Source organism: Silene latifolia, chromosome Y, assembly GCF_048544455.1.
Source record: "Silene latifolia isolate original U9 population chromosome Y, ASM4854445v1, whole genome shotgun sequence".
Lineage (NCBI taxonomy): Eukaryota > Viridiplantae > Streptophyta > Magnoliopsida > Caryophyllales > Caryophyllaceae > Silene > Silene latifolia.
This window is the reverse complement of record NC_133538.1, coordinates 337,517,757-337,537,578: the sequence shown is the minus strand read 5'-3', so window position 1 is coordinate 337,537,578 and position 19,822 is coordinate 337,517,757. Positions and strand designations below refer to the sequence as shown.

General features: G+C 36.4%; 1 protein-coding gene across 1 annotated transcript; it reads left to right on the top strand.

Annotated features, from left to right (window-relative positions):
• The first annotated feature begins 397 nt into the window (after nt 1–397).
• On the top strand, nt 398–4,486 carry LOC141631459 (uncharacterized). Its single transcript, XM_074444126.1, has 3 exons — nt 398–1,567; nt 1,664–1,960; nt 2,579–4,486. Exons 1-3 carry the CDS (start codon nt 398–400, stop codon nt 4,484–4,486), a joined length of 3,375 nt encoding a protein of 1,124 aa, XP_074300227.1.
• Nucleotides 4,487–19,822: the final 15,336 nt, after the last annotated feature.

Below are 19,822 nucleotides of genomic sequence, written 5' to 3'. Positions count from 1 at the left end.
GGTGGTTGCATAATATATGACCGTAGATACACAAGCTAGTATTACAAGATACACAAAATTGTTAGTATATTATTTAGTATATTACTTAGCATATTATTTGGTTGCAATCTTTGAACAAATAACTAACATATTGTGTAGATATTTTGTTCCTATATTTGAGTCGTCTAAACTAGGAACTAACAGCTAGGTTTTCCTGTTTTCTCGCTATTGTATTTAGTATATAAACCAAGTTCCTATCAATATCAACACACACAATTCATCACATTCCAATTATCTTCTTCCTGTCATTTGTGTCAACATGGTATCGTGAGCACAGGTTGCATTCCTGTCTTCATTTTTTTTTCGATTTTCTTTTCCTTTTTTCTTTCCTCGTCTTCACCTATCTTTTGTAGTCACCATGTTTGACGATAAGAAAGGTGCGGATACTCAAATCATTTCCTCTTCATCTACACAAAATCCTGTTTATGCACTTTCTCATCAGGACGGTACGGGGGCAAAAATTACTCACGTAATCCTCGTTGGACCGAACTATGAAGAATGGGCTAAAGGTTTCCAGGTTGCGTTAGGTGCTAAGAGAAAGTTGGGTTTTATCGATGGTACCCTTAAAGAGCCTTCTGATTCCATTGAATTGGAAGAATGGAAGGCTGTGAATTATTTGATTGTTGCTTGGATTTTTAATACGATCGAATCCCGGGTTCGATCTTCTATTTCTTATCGTGAAACGGCTCGCGAATTGTGGGAAGACATTCGTTTGCGTTCCACTGTTGCTAATGATATCAAAATTTATCAGATTCAATGTGATTTATCCGAGTGTAAACAAAGACCCGGAGAGACCATAATGGATTATTATGGTCGCATCAAGAAATTATGGGATGATATGGATGATTTTGATGCTTTACCTGTCTGTCAGTGCTCCGCTTGTCCTGCACGTTTGCGTAAACGGCGTGAGGCTGATCAGGCCTGTGGTTTCCTTATGGGGCTAGACTCGGGATATGCGGGTGTTCGTTCTCAACTTCTGGGCACTAAACCTTTTCCACAAATTGAATTGGTTTATTCCAGGCTGGTACAAGAGGAGGAAGTCCGTAATCTGACTCGGGCTCGGGAAGAGAACGCTGCTGCAATGGCCCTTGCTGTTCGTGATGGAAACAATGGGAAGTCGCCACAACAATCCAACAGTGGGCGTCCTCGTTTCACATGCACCTATTGCGGAAAAGATGGGCATACCGAAAGCAGGTGCTACATGAAACATGGATACCCGAATGATCGTGGTCCGGCTCGCACTAGCTCTGGTGATGGCTCGGCTTCATCTGCCTCGGCCAAGACCAATTCCGTGACAGGTGAGCCTTCGGTTGCCACTAATATGGTGCGCCTAAGTGGTGAGTCTTCTATTCGGTGGATCCTTGACACAGGTGCATCGACTCATGTTTGCGGTGACGCAAAGTTGTTTGATTATTATTATCCTATTAGTACTATTAATATTGGGTTGCCTAATGGTATGAATTTGGTTGCTCACAAAGCCGGAACAATAACACTCAATGCTCATCTTGCTCTATATAATGTTCTTCTGGTTCCGTCATTCCAATGCAATTTGTTATCCGTCTCGCAGCTTCTCGCTTCTCAATCTTTACATATTAATTTAACTAATTTGCAATGTGTGATACAGGACCATGCGCTGACGACGATTGGTGTGGGTGGACTCGTGGATGGGCTCTATTACTTGACGATGAAGGAACCGGCTCGTGTTAATGTGGTTAATAGTGCGGCTACTGTGGACCTTTGGCATCAGCGTATGGGGCATCCTGCTCATCGACTTTTGGAGCATCTCCCTTCTATTTCTCGTTTTAATAGCAATTTTATTCCCGAACATTGTGATATTTCCTTGCGTGCCAAACAAACTCGTACTTCATTTCATTTGAGTGATAATAAAGCTGCTAGTTTATTTGAATTGATTCACTGTGATGTTTGGGGGCCCTATGCACCGAATCGTGCATGCAATTCCCGTTATTTTTTGACGATAGTCGATGATTTTTCCCGTTGTGTGTGGGTGTTTCTCATGAAAACTAAGGATGAAGTCCCTCGTCTCATGCTTGAATTTTTTGCCTTAATTGATCAACAATTTAATGCTCGTGTAAAAAAATTACAGAGTGGGACCGAATTACGGGGTCTGGTCTCGTAGTTTAAAGAGCATGGGATAATACACCAAACCTCTATGGTCAAAACCCCTCAACAAAATGCTCGAGTTGAGCGCAAACATAGGCACATACTCAATGTTGCTCGAGCATTGCGTTTTCAGAGTTCCTTACCTGTCGATTTTTGGGGTGAGTGTGTTTTAACTGTTGCGTTTCTGATTAATCGAACCCCCACTCGGCTTTTGCAGCATAAAACTCCTTTTGAATTATTGTTTGGCCAAGTTCCCGACCTTAGCTTAATTCGGGTTTTTGGGTGTTTATGCTTTGCCAAAAATGCTCATCCTTCCGATAAATTTGACTCTCGTAGTCGGAGATGTGTTTTTCTTGGGTATCCATTTGGTAAAAAGGGTTCTCATTTATATGATCTTGAAATAGGACAATATTTTTAGTCTCGTGATGTTCGTTTTGTTGAAAGTAATTTTCCGTTTGCTGAAACAATTGAGCTATCACAAGACGACGCGGTTTTTGATGACCCTAATGACATGGGTTTTGTGCCCCCGTCTTCTGTCGTGCCTAGCTCAACTTCTGGCCCTGAATTCTCCTCTCCCGAACATGCTGGTTCTCGCAGTGAGGGGGGGTGTGTTTCGATAAATGAGTCTAATGATGACCAAGCTGACGGTGATGGTCGTTCCTCAATTGAACAAGATGATGTTCCTATTGTAATTGAACAGGATGATGTTTCTAGTGAGCTTGAACAGGAGGTTTCAAATGAGCATGATATCCTTTTGGACACCACTGATCACGTGGATGAAATGGGACGCGGAAAGCGTATCAAATTCGACAATACTAATCACAAGGACTTTGTTCGATGGGAAGCACTACGTAACCACATTAACACCACATTTTCTCCGGTTTCTTCTACTCCATCCGCGCCCACATCAATGCCCGTCTCAGGTACTCCGTATTCTATTGGTAATTACATAAATTATGCTAAGTTTTCTGATGCCCATCAAAGATATCTTGCAGCTATCACTACCGACGTCGAACCGACTTCCTTTAAGGAAGCAATTCATGATCCACGCTGGAAACAGGCTATGGAAGCGGAAATTGACGCGTTAGAGGCCAATCATACATGGACCATCGAAGAATTACCCGCTGATAAGAAGGCACTCGGGTGTATGTGGGTCTATAAAATAAAACGGAACTCTGACGGGACCATTGAACGTTTTAAAGCTCGTCTTGTCACTTTTGGTAATCATCAAATTGAAGGGGTTGATTTTGTCGAAACTTTTGCTCCGACTGTTAAAATGGTCACTGTTCGAGCTTTTCTTACTATTGCTGCTATCAACAATTGGGAACTACATCAAATGGACGTACATAATGCGTTTCTTCATGGTGATTTGGTCGAGGAAGTTTACATGCGATTTCCTCCTGGTTTCGGTCAAGGTTTACAAGGCAAGGTTTGTCGTCTCCGTAAATCTTTATATGGTCTTCGTCAAGCGCCTCGTTGTTGGTATGCTAAACTTGCTCAAGCCTTACATTCTTATGGTTTTGCCTATAGTCCATCTGATCATTCATTGTTTATTTATCGTAAAGGAGAAATTGTTATTAACATTCTTGTATATGTCGATGATTTGGTCATTGCTGGAAACGATGGTGAAGCCATTCATAAGTTTAAAGCTTATTTGAATACATGTTTTCGTATGAAGGATTTGGGTAAGCTCAAATATTTTTTGGGTCTTGAGGTCGCACGTAATTCGACTGGTATTTTTCTGTGTCAACGTAAGTATACTCTTGATTTGCTAAGTGAGACGGGTCTTCTCGGGTCAAACCGCCAGCCCCTTTGTTCTATGGATGAGAAGCATGATTTGGAGTCCTCTTTGACATCGCTATTTTCTGATCCTACTAAATACCGTCGCCTAGTGGGCAAGCTTATTTATCTTACCCTCACTCGACCCGAGATTAGCTATGTGGTTCATCTTCTCTCTCGGTTTATGAAAGCGCCTTCTCAAAGTCACTGGAATGCTGTTCTCCGTGTACTACGGTATTTAAAAGGACAACCGGGGCAAGGTATTCTTTTACGTGCTAATGCGCCTTTGGAATTGGAAGCTTATTGTGATGCTGATTGGGGTGGTTGTAAAACTACTCGTCGATCGCTGACAGCCTATTATATTTTTCTTGGTGGGTCTCCGATTTCTTGGAAGACAAAACAACAAGCCACTGTGTCTCTATCTTCCGCTGAATCCGAGTATCGTGCCATGGCGTCTGTTACTTGTGAAATTCTTTGGCTTAAAGGGCTTCTTCGCAGCTTAGGCATTGATCACTCAAAACCAGTTCCGCTGCATTGTGATAGCTAAGCTGCGTTGCATATCGCCAATAATCCCATCTTCCACGAACATACGAAACATATTGAAATTGACTGTCATTTTGTTCGTGACGAAATTCTCAAAGGCACTCTTGATCCATTGTATATCAATACCACCTGTCAACTTGCCGATATTCTCACAAAGGCTCTTGGATGAACTCAATTTTATACAATTCTCGACAAGTTTGGGCATTTCGAACCTCCATGCTCCCACTTGAGGGGGGGTGTTAGTATATTATTTAGTATATTACTTAGCATATTAGTTGGTTGCAATCTTTTACCAAATAACTAACATATTGTGTAGATATTTTGTTCCTATATTTGAGTCGTCTAAACTAGGAACTAACAGCTAGGTTTTCTTGTTTTCTCGCTAATGTATTTAGTATATAAACCAAGTTCCTATCAATATCAACACACACAATTCATCACATTTCAATTATCTTCTTCCTGTCATTTGTGTCAACAAAAATCGACTTGTGTATCTGGAGCTGCAAGGAGCTATGGTTGGTTACCATGGTTCGAGAGTGCTGAGATGGGCAAAGAAAGACAACCTGGCTGTCGTTTTTCCTAATCTTCTTCAATACGTCCAGCTCAACTATCATTGTAAAGGATTAGCATGGTTTGTATTTGGCTGATTTTATATAATGTTGGTTTGTTGCCTAGAATTAGCAAATGGTAGGTATAGTTCTCAAGTTGGCAGCCGGTGAGACGGTGACTGTTTTTCTTACAGAGCAAATATCCAATTTGAACAATAGAATTCTGAAGAGGTTTCTCAATGTTTTGCTGTTTCAAATATGTGGTTTAATGATATCTGCAAGTTAACTTCTTTCAATCATAAATTGGATGGTCCAACTCTATTGTACAACCATGCCTAACAATCAATTATCAATATATGTACTTCCTCCGTCCCAAGCATTTATTTATCTTTTATTAAAATAACCTAATTAAATAAATGATTGAGTCTGAACGAGTATTATTATGTAACCTAGATGGAGTATAATTTAGTAGAAGTAGAGTAACAAATTATTGAAATCAATTACAATGCTGAATTTGCATTATTAAACTTGGCTGCGCTATAATACTGATTGTTCACAAATAATAAAAGAATAGAATAAATGATTGAGATGGATGAAGTAATAGTTACCCGGGAATAGAGGAAAGTATAAACGCGTTAAACACAACAGACTTTAAAATTGTTCACGGATAGCCTGTTTGAGGAATGAATCAAAGTCTACTCTGTTTAGTAAGTAGATAGTCAACTGTTGGGGAAAAAATATCTACTGCGCTCATAACAATAATGATTAATCAAAGTAAATGAGTGGAAGGGGGAGAAGAAAAGATACAAAGATTAGATTTGAGTAATGGCGAATTATTGGGAAAAGTGGGTCATTTAAAAATGGAGCCGTCTTTTGAGTTTTAAAATGGTTGGTAAAAATTATTCTGACTGGTTTTGAAAAATTATTTCTTATTTATATTCTTGGATCATCTTGCTATTGATGGATATGAAATGGTTTTAAGCTTGGAAATCAAGTTTTATTCTATTGATGGATTTCATGAGGTAGAGGGGTAGGATGTTTTCATGGACAAGAACTCCTATACAGGTGTCCAGTTAGGGTTAGTTGATCGAGACCCCGTCTTCTGATCCTCCTCTTTGAGGTAAGCTCTTTGAGGGGCGTGCACGCTCAAGACTTTTGACCAGGTAATTATATAGTTGGGGAGGTTATCCTTGGTTCGAAACTTGGTTGACTAAACCTTTTATTTTCCTCTACCCGGATATCTTGATAAATGATTGGTTGGTGGAACATTTTTTTTTAAAAGTGATTTAGAAACGGTAAAGTGGTTTAAAATTTTAAGTTGTTGGTATTGAACATTTTAGTTACAAGTATACTAGTTTGCTTTATATACTAAATATTTGTAACGAGACTTGATTTTCCTTACTCAACCACGGTTGCTTGATATTTTTCGATTTTTGTGTGTCCACCCAGCTATTTATATATTTGGTGGGTCTGTTATGAACCATATGGTATTTCCAGCCATACTGGGGAGCAGTGTTAAATTTTGTTGCACAGGTTCAATGATTCTTTTTCTTGGATAATGGCTTGGCCGAACGGGATGGAGAGTGACGTTTCTACGACTATTAGAAATATTTTGGTCACGTTACTAGACTTTTTTTATATTTCACGTTTCCGCAGGATAGATTTCAAATGAACTTTTCGGTTTAATTTTGTAATTTGGACTTTCCAAGTACGAAAATATGTAATTATCGTCTTAAATTATTTTGGTTAATTTTAGTTATAATTAACCTCCAGTGTAATAAATCTACTTTTGGACTGTAATCACCGGCACGATTTACCTCGTGTTAGTAACACTCCCGATTTGTTAGTTAAATTGTTAATCATTAAACAGGAAATTACAAAAAAAACTTCGGGGACGAAGTTTGTTTTAATGGGGTAAGGTTATAACACCCGAATAATTTGGTAATGATTAATATAATAATTAGTAAATGAGTCGATAATTTAATGGTCTAAGTTACGATTATATAAATAATAAAATAAGATAATTTTAGTATATTAGATGAGACCGACTTATTAATATAAGAGACGTAACTAAGTTGTTAACTCGGATTGAAAAAAAAAACGTTTTCTATTAGCAAGACTCGTAAGAAAAAATTTAAAAAAACAAAAAAGAAAAAAAAAGCAATGAGTCGACACATAACGTGTCTTTAGCAAAGGCTTTACTGATTGTTTAAGAAAAACACACATTCTCATCATCAAAAAGACATGGGGAAAAGAAGAGGAAATCAGAACATAATTAATCGTTTCTTCTCAATTCTTGCTTTCAATCTTATCTAAATTAGTAAGTTTATCATAATTTATTTGTTATATATGTTAATTGTAGTTTGTTAGAGTTGTATTCATCCACAAAAAGCATGCAATAGCATTGATTTTTGAATGTTGTTATGATTTGTATGAACTATGCAATGAAAGGGCTTTTGTGATTATTTTGTTAATGATGTTAAGTAAGGTATAACAAATATGAAATAGTCTTATATTTTATGGTTTTTAATTGTTAATTTTGTTTAGGATTTGACTAGGACGAAATTGAGATTTGTTGTATGAACTAAGAACATGGTTAATTGAATTGTTATTGTCGCTGAAATTGCAGTAAATTTGCGGGATTTTAATTAATAATCGGTGCAGAATTGGGGAATGACTATTAGAGATGAAAGTTTAGATATTGAAGTGTAGAACTTGTATCAAAAAAATTGGGAACATTTCAATATACAGTTTGGTCTGTGTTGCTGTTTTGGTAAAGTTGGACAGAAATTGAATTGTGCTGAAAGTAGTTTGCATTATTCTTTGATTTATCTATTTATGCTTTGCTATTTAGTAGGAAAATTTATGAAAAGTTCATGGTGGGTAAGCATGATATGACAATGACATAAACATGGATGTTAAAACTAAGTTTTTGGTTAATTTATTTCTTTAAGATTGTATGCAAACATTCTTGAGAATGGAGGTTGGGTTCATAAATGGTTTAGAAGTCAGGAGTTTGTATATAGGTTGCATTGTTTAGATTATGTGTATTGATATGGATGCATATAAATATTTTGTAGACTTTGAGTTTGTAGCCGAGGAGTTCTAGTGGTCACTTTTGTGGAGTATCCATTTCCGACCAGGTAAGGAAAATGCTTGTCATTTTATAAAACTATAGATAAAGGGTTTAAGAAATTATTTTCCATGTATATGTATTGGTATAATATTTGACAAAGAAGGATGTTTAAATGGTTTGAGGCAGGTCATTTAAAAATGGAACTGTCTTTTGATTTTTAAAGTGGTTGGTAAAAATTATTCTGAAAATGGTTTTGAAAAATTATTTGTTATTTATATTCCTGGATAATCTTGTTATTGATGGATATGAAATGGTTTTAAGTTTGGAAATCAAGTTTTATTCTTTTGATGGATTTCATGAGGTAGAGGGGTAAGATATTTTCATGGACATAAACTTTTATACAGGTGTCCAGTTGGGGTTAGTTGATCGAGACCCCGCCTTCTGATCCTCCTCTTTGAGGTAAGCTCTTTGAGGGGCGTGCACGCTCGGGACTTTTGGCCAGATAATTACATAGTTGGGGAGGTCATCCTTGGTTCGAAAGTTGGTTGACTAAACCTTCTATTTTCCTTTACCCGGATATCATGATAAATGATTGGTCGGTGGAACATTTTTTTTAAAAGTGATTTAGAAAAGGTAAAGTGGTTTAAAATTTTAAGTTCTTGGTATTGAACATTTTAGTTACATGTATACTAGTTTGCTTTATATACTAAATATTTGTAACGAGACTTCGTTTTCCTTACTCAACCACGGTTGCTTGATATTTTTCGATTTTTGTGTGTCCACCCAACTATTTATAAATTTGGTGGGTCTGTTATGAACCATATGGTATTTCCAGCCATACTGGGGAGCAGTGTTAAATTTTGGTGCACAGGTTCAATGATTCTTTTGCTTGGATAATGGCTGAACGGGATGGAGAGTGACGTTTCTACGACTATTAGAAATATTTTGGTCACGTTACTAGACTTTTTTTTATATTTCACGCTTCCGCATGATAGATTTCAAATGAACTTTTCGGTTTAATTTTGTAATTTGGAGTTTCCAAGTACGAAAATATGTAATTATCGTCTTAAATTATTTTGGTTAATTTTAGTTATAATTAACCTCCAGTGTAATAAATGTACGTTTGGACTGTAATCACCGGCACGATTTACCTCGTGCTAGTAACACTCCCGATTTGTTAGTTAAATTGTTAATCATTAAACAGGAAATTACAAAAACAAACTTCGGGGACGAAGTTTGTTTTAATGGGGTAAGGTTATAACACCCGAAGAATTTGGTAATGATTAATATAATAATTAGTAAATGAGTCGATAATTTAATGGTCTAAGTTACGATTATATAAATAATAAAATAAGATAATTTTTGTATATTAGATGAGACCGACTTATTAATATAAGAGACGTAACTAAGTTGTTAACTCGGATTGAAAAAAAAAACGTTTTCTATTAGCTGGACTCGTAAGAATAAATTTAAAAAAACAAAAAAGAAAAAAAAAAGCAATGAGTCGACACATAACGTGTCTTTAGCAAAGGCTTTACTGATTGTTTAAGAAAAACACACATTCTCATCATCAAAAAGACAAACCCAAATTAGAAGGAGAAATGGGGAAAAGAAGAGGAAATCAGAACATAATTAATCGTTTCTTCTCAATTCTTGCTTTCAATCTTATCTAAATTAGTAAGTTTATCATAATTTATTAGTTATATATGTTAATTGTAGTTTGTTAGAGTTGTATTTGTCAACAAAAAGAATGCAATAGCATAGATTTTTGATTGTTGTTATGATTTGTGTGAACTATGCAATGAAAGGGCTTTTGTGACGATTTTGTTAATGATGTTAAGTAAAGTATAACATATATGAAATAGTCTTATATGTTCTGGTTTTTAATTGTTAATTTTGTTTAGGATTTGATTAGGACGAAATTGGGATTTATTGTATGAACTAAGAACATGGTTAATTGAATTGTTATTGTCGCTGAAATTGCTGTAACATTGCGAGATTTTTAATTAATAATCGGTGCAGAATTGGGGAATGACTATTAGAGATGAAAGTTTAGATATTGAAGTCTAGAACTTGTATAAAAAACTTAGGAAGATTTTAATATACGGTTTGGTCTGTGCAGTTGTTTTGGTAGAGTTGGACAGAAATTGAATTGTGCTGAAAGTAGTTTGCATTATTCTTTGATTTATCTATTTATGCTTTGCTATTTAGTAGGAAAATTTATGAAAAGTTCATGGTAGGTAAGCTTGATATGACTATGACATAAACATGGATTTTAAAACTAAGTTTTTGGTTAATTTATTTCTTAAAGATTGTATGCAAACATTCTTGAGAATGAAGGTTGGGTTCATAAATGGTTTAGAAGTCAGAAGTTTTCATATAGGTTGAATTGTTTAGCTTATGTGTATTGATATGGATGTATATAAATATTGTGTAGACTTTGAGTTTGTAGCCGAGGAGTTCTAGTGGTCACTTTTGTGGAGTACCTATTTCCGACCAAGTAAGGAAAATGCTTGTCATTTTATAAAACTATAGAAAACGGCTTAAGAAATTATTTTCCACGTATATGTATTGGTATAATGTTTGACAAAGAAGGATGTTTAAATGGTTTGAGGCAGGTCATTTAAAAATGGAGCCGTCTTTTGATTTTTAAAGCGGTTGTTAAAAATTATTCTGAGTGGTTTTGAAAAATTAGTTCTTATTTATATTCTTGGATAATCTTGTTATTGATGGATATGAAATGGTTTTAAGTTTGCAAATCAAGTTTTATTCTTTTGATGGATTTCATGAGGTAGAGGGGTAGGATATTTCCATGGACATAAACTCTTATACAGGTGTTCAGTGGGGGTTAGTTGATCGAGACCTCGCCTTCTGATCCTCCTTTTTGAGGTAAGCTCTTTGAGGGGCGTGCACGCTCGGGACTTTTGGCCTGGTAATTACATAGTTGGGGAGGTCATCCTTGGTTTGAAACTTAGTTGACTAAACCTTCTATTTTCCTCTACCCGGATATCATGATAAATGATTGGTTGGTGGAACATTTTTTTTAAAAGTGATTTAGAAAAGGTAAAGTGGTTTAAAATTTTAAGTTGTTGGTATTGAACATTTTAGTTACATGTATACTAGTTTGCTTTATATACTAAATATTTGTAACGAGACTTGGTTTTCCTTACCTAACCACAGTTGCTTGATATTTTCCGATTTTTGTGTGTCCACCCAACTATTTATAAATTTGGTGGGTCTGTTATGAACCATATGGTATTTCCCTTCATACTAGGGAGCAGTGTTAAATTTTGGTGCACGTGTCCAATGATTCTTTTGCTTGGATAATGGCTTGGCTGAACGGGATGGAGAGTGACGTTTCTACGACTATTAGATTGTTACAATTTTTGGTCACGTTACTAGAGTTTTGTTATATTTCACGCTTCTGCAGGATAGATTTCAAATGGACTTTTTGGTTTAATTTTGTAATTTGGAGTTTCCAAGTACGAAAATATGTAATTATCATCTTAAATTATTTTGGTTAATTTTAGTTATAATTTACCTCCCGTGTAATCAATTTACTTTAGGACTGTTATCACCGGCACGATTTACCTCGTGCTCGTAACACTCCCGATTTCTCAGTTAAATTGTTAGTCATTAAACAAGAAATTACAGAAAAAACTTCGGGGACGAAGTTTGTTTTGAAGGGGTATGTTTATAACACCCGAATAATTTTGTAATAATTAATATAATAATTAGTAAATGAGTGGATTATTTAATGGTCTAAGTTACTATTATATAGATAATAAAATGAGACAATTTTAGTAAATTAGATGAGACAGACTTATTAATATAAGAGACGTAACTAAGTTGTTAACTCGAATTGAAAAAAAAACCCGTTTTCTATTAGCTGGACTCGTAAGAATAAATTAAAAAAAAAAAACAAAAAAAACAATGAGTCGACACATAACGTGTCTTTAGCAAAGGCTTTACTGATTGTTTAAGAAAAACACACATTCTCATCATCAAAACGACAAACCCTAATTAGAAGGAGAAATGGGGAAAAGAAGAGGAAATCAGGCCATAATTGATCGTTTCTTGTCAATTCTTGCTTTCAATCTTATCTATATTAGTAAGTTTATCATAATTTATTAGTTATATATGTTAATTGTAGTTTGTTAGAGTTGTATTTGTCAACAAAAAGCATGCAATAGCATTGATTTTTGATTGTTGTTATGATTTGTGTGAACTATGCAATGAAAGGGCTTTTGTGACGATTTTGCTAATGATGTTAAGTAAGGTATAACAAATATGAAATAGTCTTATATTTTCTGGTTTTTAATTGTTAATTTTGTTTAGGATTTGATTAGAACGAAATTGGGATTTATTGTATGAACTAAGAACATGGTTAATTGAATTGTTATTATCGCTGAAATTGATGTAAATTTGCGGGATTTTAATTAATAATCGGTGCAGAATTAGGGAATGACTATTAGAGATGAAAGTTTAGATATTGAAGTGTAGAACTTGTATAAAAAAATTGGGAACATTTGAATGTACGGGTTGGTCTGTGCAGCTGTTTTGGTAGAGTTGGACAGAAATTGAATTGTGATGAAATTAGTTTGCATTATTCTTTGATTTTTCCATTTATGCTTTGTATTTAGTAGGAAAATTTATGAAAAGTTCATGGTGGGTAAGCTTGATATGACTATCACATAAACATGGATCTTAAAACTAAGTTTTTGGTTAATTTATTTCTTAAAGATTGTATGCAAACCTTCTTGAGAATGGAGGTTGGGTTCATAAATGGTTTAGAAGTCAGAAGTTTGCATATAGGTTGAATTGTTTAGCTTATGTGTATTGATATGGATGTATATAAATATTGTGTAGACTTTGAGTTTGTAGCCGAGGAGTTCTAGTGGTCACTTTTGTGGAGTACCCATTTCCGACCTGGTAAGGAAAATGCTTGTCATTTTATAAAATTATAGAAAAAGGCTTAAGAAATTATTTTCCATGCATATGTATTGGTATAATATTTTACAAAGGAGGATGTTTAAATGGTTTGAGACAGGTCATTTAAAAATGGAGCTGTATTTTGATTTTCAAAGTGGTTGGAAAAAATTATTCTGAGAATGGTTTTGAAAAATTATTTCTTATTTATATTCTTGGATAATCTTGTTATTGATGGATATGAAATGGTTTTAAGTTTGGAAATCACGTTTTATTATTTTGATGGATTTCATGAGGTAGAGGGGTAGGATGTTTCCATGGACATGAACTCCTATACAGGTGTCCAGTTGGGGTTGGTTGATCGAGACCCCGCCTTCGGATCCTCCTCTTTGAGGTAAGCTCTTTGAGGGGCGTTCACGCTCGGGACTTTTGGCCAGGTAATTACATAGTTGGGGAGGCCATCCTTGGTTCGAAACTTGGTTGACTAAACCTTCTATTTTCCTCTACCCGGATATAATGATAAAAGATTGGTTGGTGGAACATTTTTTTTTAAAAGTGATTTAGAAAAGATAAAGTGGTTTAAAATTTGAAGTTGTTGGTATTGAACATTTTAGTTACATGTATTCTACTTTGCTTTATATACTAAATATTTGTAGTGAGGATTGGTTTTCCTTACTCAACCACGGTAGGTTGATATTTTCCGATTCTTGTGTGTCCACCCAACTATTTATAAATTTGGTGGGTCTGTTATGAACCATATGGTATTTCCTGCCATACTAGGGAGCTTTAATACTACGGTTTTCTATGTCTATGTGTACTCTAACGAGTGGGACTTACTATGTCGAGTAAGTAGCTTTTTACGCAAAACAGTAGTCTGCCTGTAGGGTACTCGATCGAGTAAGTTGGGGACTCGATCGAGCTAGCAAGAGGCACTCAATCGAGTAAGTCACTTACTCAATTGAGTAAGTGTGACCTACGGATTGTTTTAGTCGGGTTTTGTTAATAACGCGAGATTAATACATAAGGGCTCCCGTCACTATTCTTAATCACTTTTAACCTTTCTAAAACCTTTCAAAGAAAAAGAGGAGTTACGTAATTCGTGGTCTTCGCGTTGTTAACAAATCACAAGGCTAGGATCGTCGGATTATTTTGCTCTTTATACCGTTGTGATCGTCGTGTCAAGAGTATGCTTCATGTATAATATTTATATCGTTTCATTGATTTTAGTTGAAACCCTAATTGGGTAAATTGGTGGTTTTGGGAGTGTTGTTGATGTTAGATTGTGATTGTATGATTGTGTGTTTATAGGAGGTGATTTCGTTGAAGAACGATTATGATTAGCTAATTGTGACGATCTTGGTGATTGCCTTTCCAGGTAGGGTTTCCCTACTCAGTATTGATTACATGGCTGTGTTGGTGAGTAACTGTTGTTGTTTTATACCGTATTGACATTGGATTCTGAATTGGTGATTGTTGGTAGTGTAATGTGATTATCGTATAACTGTCTGTGATCTTCGGGGTGCGTCCCTTGCTGAGTGGAGTCACTTGCGGGAGTGGCTTCATGCCCTTAATTTGCCTTTTGTGGAACCCGCTATAGAAGGGATGTGCACATTAATGAAAATGGGTTTATCGCTCGGATGAGATGAGCGGGGCTTAGGTGGGAACGGTTGCGGTCCCCCACTGGCGGCGAGGATTACCTGTTGCAATGGGTAATCTGACAGGGCTACACACTTTAGTGTGTAGTCAGGTGTGTGGTGATGTGATGGAGTTTGGGTTGATTGAATTGGTTGTGGTATTGTTTTATTGCAGCCGTTTGTTTTGTATAATCAGTACTGACCCCGTTTAAATGTTTTAAAAATTATGGTGATCCATTAGGGGGTGGTGAGCAATTGTCTAGCAGGTATACTATGGATGCGCGCGAGATTAGCTGGGGATGGAGTTGCCACGAGTCTGATAGTAGTCTTCCGGTGTGTTGTCTTTATACTTTTGTTACTTCAGTTGTAGTTTGGTTGTAGAACAGTTGTACTTTACTTTACAGTTGGTTTTGTTATGTAATCACTCAAACTTATTTATTAAAGTACGTTCTTTTATGGTCTATTTGATATACATTGCCTCGGGTAACCGAGATGGTAGCATTCTCATGCTTTAAGTGGTCCTGGTAAGGCACTTGGAGTATGGGGGTGTTACAAATTGGTATCAGAGTGACGATTTTGTAACCTGTAACTAGTGAACCCAATGAACTTAGGGAGTCAAAATAAAATGAACCCGGGTAGGAGTTGTTAGGAGCTAATGCAAAGACTTGGGAGACGTCCTAAAGTTGCGAACTCGCTCTACAACTTTAAACCGGTCACTATGGGGTGTCATGGGATCGCTATGTGTTTACTAATGTTCTATTGTGTATATTGGATGATGTGTTGTATAGAAATGTTGAAAAATGATTGTGGTGGAATGGGAAATGTGGTAAATGATAAAGTGTTGTGAATAAGCATGTTGGATGATAGTTGGTTTACAATGTTGTTTGGAATTATTGGAAAAGTATATGAGAATGATGAATGATGTGGTGGAAAAAGGAAGTAGTTCATATATGATAATATGTGATGAATAATGATGTTGCATGATGGATGATTTACAATGTGGCTATACTAGTAACATGTGATTAGGGGATGTGATATGATTATATATAATTTTGTTTGCGTAAAGTTATATAATAAGTTCATATACTTGTCTATTGTTGTATCATATGCACTTGTTAGATGAAGAATGTTGTTGAAATGGATGAATTGATTGGAAAAGATGAAGTGGCAATTGCATGAGAATATAAATTTGTGATTATGAATATGTTTAGGTGACGAAGTGGATTCGTAATATTGTTGTATTAGTAACATGGAAATAGGATTTTAATGTATGAGTATGTTTTGTTTTACGAAAAGTTATAAAGTTAAAGCATGCGGAAGTACATGATTGATAAGTTGAATGTTATATGAGCATGATAGATGTTATTGTTTGGCTTTTGGTAGGTAGTAACATGTGGTTAGGGATAGTGGTTTTGTAACACCCCGGCCCAAACCGGGTCGGGAGCGGTTACTTATGATAGCTCACCAGGCTGTGTACATGGCCCACAGGTCAACACGGATCCTTTATAGCATATTTTTTCCTCATTCATGCGCATCCTGGGAACCTTCCCAGGAGGTCACCCGTCCTAAGACTACTCCCAGCCAAGCACGCTTAACTTTGGAATTCTTTCTCATGGATGACCATAAAATAAAGTGCACTTTGTTGATATGAGTAGTACTTTCAATCCCTTTAAGCACTAGTAATTTAAGCCTATCATTGGACCTCTTCAATTCACGTGGGGTGTTACAATCACCCCCACTTGAAGAACGCAACGTCCTCGTTGCGCCTGGGAGCATAACCGCTAACCCAGAATCCTTCCCTGCTATGTGGGTGATCACAATGGAGCGTATAACAACTGCCTCTTGAAGTGTATAACAACTGCCTCCCATCACGACACGGTCGCAGGGTTGCTCTGATACCACTTGTAACACCCCGGCCCAAACCGGGTCGGGAGTGGTTACTTATGATAGCTCACCAGGCTGTGTACATGGTCCACTGATCAACACGGGTCCTTTATAGCGCATTTTATCCTCATTCATGCGCATCCCGGAAACCTTCCCAGGAGGTCACCCATCCTAAGACTACTCCCAGCCAAGCGCGCTTAACTTTGGAGTTCTTTCGTATGGATGACCATAAAAGAAAGTGCACTTTGTTGATATGAGTAGTACTTTCAATCCCTTTAAGCACTAGTCATTTAAGCCTATCATTGGACCTCTTCAATTCACGCGGGGTGTTACAGGTTTTACAAGTATCGAGTCGCTTTTTTTCACCTTGTTGATATTTAAGTTGTTTAAAAGAGAAAATCAAATAGTTATGTTGTTCGATTATTGAGAGGTTGTCTTTAAACTGTTATAACTTGAGATATATATATATATATATATATATATATATATATATATATATATATATATATATATGATTTTGATGTGATTCTAATTGGAGGTGATAGCGTTTTCTTTTACAATTCTAACGATAGGTCACACGCCCAAAATGACCAAGAAACGAGTGAGATATGACCGTTACGAAAATTGGACAATGCTGAGAAATGCGTAGGGTACTCGATCGAGTGGCCCTTACTCGATCGAGTGCACCTCTTGTTACTCGATCTAGTAACCCTTACTTGATCGAGTAGCCCTGGTAAATTCTTATACGTGCTTCTGACCTTCGCCTACTCGATCGAGTAAGCTGTACTCGATCTAGCTAGTGACCCCTGTTTTGGGTCATATGCTTATCTTTTGACTTCGTTGCATATTATGTTTAATTCAAAGGTGTTATTTTGCTTCTTTATGCATTGTTTTACATATGTGTTAGTCTTGATGCGTAAGTTACCCAATATTATGATGTAGTGAGTGGCACCTTATGGTGGGTATGAGTTCGGTGGGGAGGACATGAGTTATATGTGGTTGTGATGGATAGTGGAAAAAGAAAATGAACTACGATGAGCTGATTGAGGCATGGTGCAAGTTTTGTTAAGACGTGGTGAGTGATATAATTGCGAATTTGAGTGATGTAAAGGTAAAGTGTATATAAGTAAGGAGTGATGTAAGTGTAAGGAACGTGAGAATGAAAAGGTCGAAAGGAAGGATGTGGGTAGTAGCAACTTGAGATGTGTAAGGAATTATGGGGGGAGATGTTTAGATTGTGTTGGTTAAGAATATATGTAATGAAAGATCGTTGTAGGAGGATGCAAAAGAGTGGTATATAGTGAACTTAGATGGAGACATGATGCGACATGGATTTGTAGATAGTGAGTGAGTTTGGGAGATTTGGTTTATTAAGGCGTAAAACTAGTGTGTGCTTTTCTTGGGCAATTAACGGTATGAAACGAGTTTTGGTTTGTGAGTGATAGCATGATGAGAGAAGATCCATGGTAAGAAGGATTGAGATGGTACTGATATAAAATAATGGAATTTGAGTTTTGGAGCAACGAAAAGGTAACTGGATTACTAGAGAGTTAGGTACAAGTAGTAAGGAGATGAACTATTAATTGGTATTGTTGAGTGTAAAGAGAAAAGAAGGATAAAAGTAAGTTGAGGAAAATGTTGACCGGAGTTATGTGATATAGAAGTAAGGAATCGTCGAGATGTATGATACTATCATGAGGATGTGAGTTAATGGTTATATAGGAGTTATATGATAACATGATTAGTCATGAGTTTCGAGGAATTAAGGGAGTAAGAAGTTGGTAAGGTATCTGCACGATATGAGATTTTGGGGGAGAGTTAGATGACGATGCAATTAAGGATAGTATTGGGAAGAATTTTGAGATAAATTTTGTTGGTGGATTTGATGTCGTTATTTGGAATGCCAACCGAAGATAGAAAATGAACTGTTATATTTAGAGGTGAGTGTAAGAGATTTGTTATACGAGCAGTGGTGGTATTGTGGTGTTGTCACTAGTGGTTAAGGGTGATGATAGATAAGAAAGATAGCAATTCTAAAGAGGTTGACTTTGTAGATGCCGGATTGATATGTACGGTTGTAAGGAAGTATAAGATGTGGTCTTTGGAGGAGGTTGCTAGTAGTTGAGTATTAGCTGTATGGTTATATTTGGCGGGGGTGACGATTATGCGAATGAGAGAATGTGTTATGAAGGGCATGCGAGTTAAGCTCGGGCGAGAGATAACCTTTATCAAGTGGTAACTTACGTGATCAGGATTGACTAGTTGGATGTGATTACGAGTCTATGATGTGTATAAATGTTTGTGTGAGGTTCTGACCCCACGAGAAATGGTATGGTGTAATAATTATAAAGTTATTATCTGGATGTTCTGTAATATGTGTTGGGTACGGTAACCTAATGGAATGATGTTCTAAAGTAATCATTTGAGTAATCTGGCATGGCTAGTTATACTTGTATGTGTATTCATGATACATGTTTATTCTGTGAAATGGTGTGGATGATATTCATGCGGTTCTTATCAGTTCATTCCGTGTAATATGTTGCGTTGTGATCTAGTAAGGCGGTTTTGAGTAAGTTTTCTTGTCCAGGAAGTTATACTGAGTTAGTGTTTATGGGAATTATGTAAGTTGTGATGTCTATCGATGTGGTTGTTGTGCCTCGGGTGGTGCTCCAGGCATGGTACTTCGTGTTGTGATGTGGGTATTTTCGCGCTGCGGTGTGGCTGTTGGTGGCGGTGTTGCGATGCCGTCATCGGTTGTGGCGGAGTAGACAGGATGATTATGAGACGATTTTTCGAAAGTATATACCAGTTATACATAGATTGTTGTTTTGTTTGATGCTGCTTCCTCTGAGTTTCATTTTGACATATAGACTGTTGTTTTGATTATTGATGTTTCTTGCTAGTTTCAGCTTGGGAGTGAGGGTAGAGTATGATATGGAAGAGAGTTGTGTATGTTTCCATTGTTGTTATGATATAGTAACATTCTATTGATGGGACACAGTTACGTGAGGTTGTGGGAGTACATGTGACCTTCTTTTAGACGAGGCATTGGTTGACATAGTAATGGTAAGTGATTTGTAGAACATGTGTTGTACTGATCTGGAAGCTGCAGGTGGTTCATGATCTTTTATTGGGACAGTAAGTGTAGGGTGTTGGGAATTAGTATCATGTTAAGTTATGGATGAGTTTTGCAGTAATGAAAGAAAAGAACTGGAGGATTTAGTGTGAGTGTGTGTAACAATTGTGGATCGTGAGTTATGAGTATGGAT

What these genes read in the sequence shown, in the direction of transcription:
- LOC141631459 (XM_074444126.1), top strand. Translation starts at nt 398, where the DNA reads ATGTTTGACGATAAGAAAGGTGCGGATACTCAAATCATTTCCTCTTCA. An exon ending in CTCTATATAATGTTCTTCTG is followed by an intron (nt 1,568 to 1,663) that starts GTTCCGTCATTC and finishes TGTGTGATACAG; the next exon opens with GACCATGCGCTGACGACGAT. An exon ending in TTGAATTGATTCACTGTGAT is followed by an intron (nt 1,961 to 2,578) that starts GTTTGGGGGCCC and finishes CAATATTTTTAG; the next exon opens with TCTCGTGATGTTCGTTTTGT.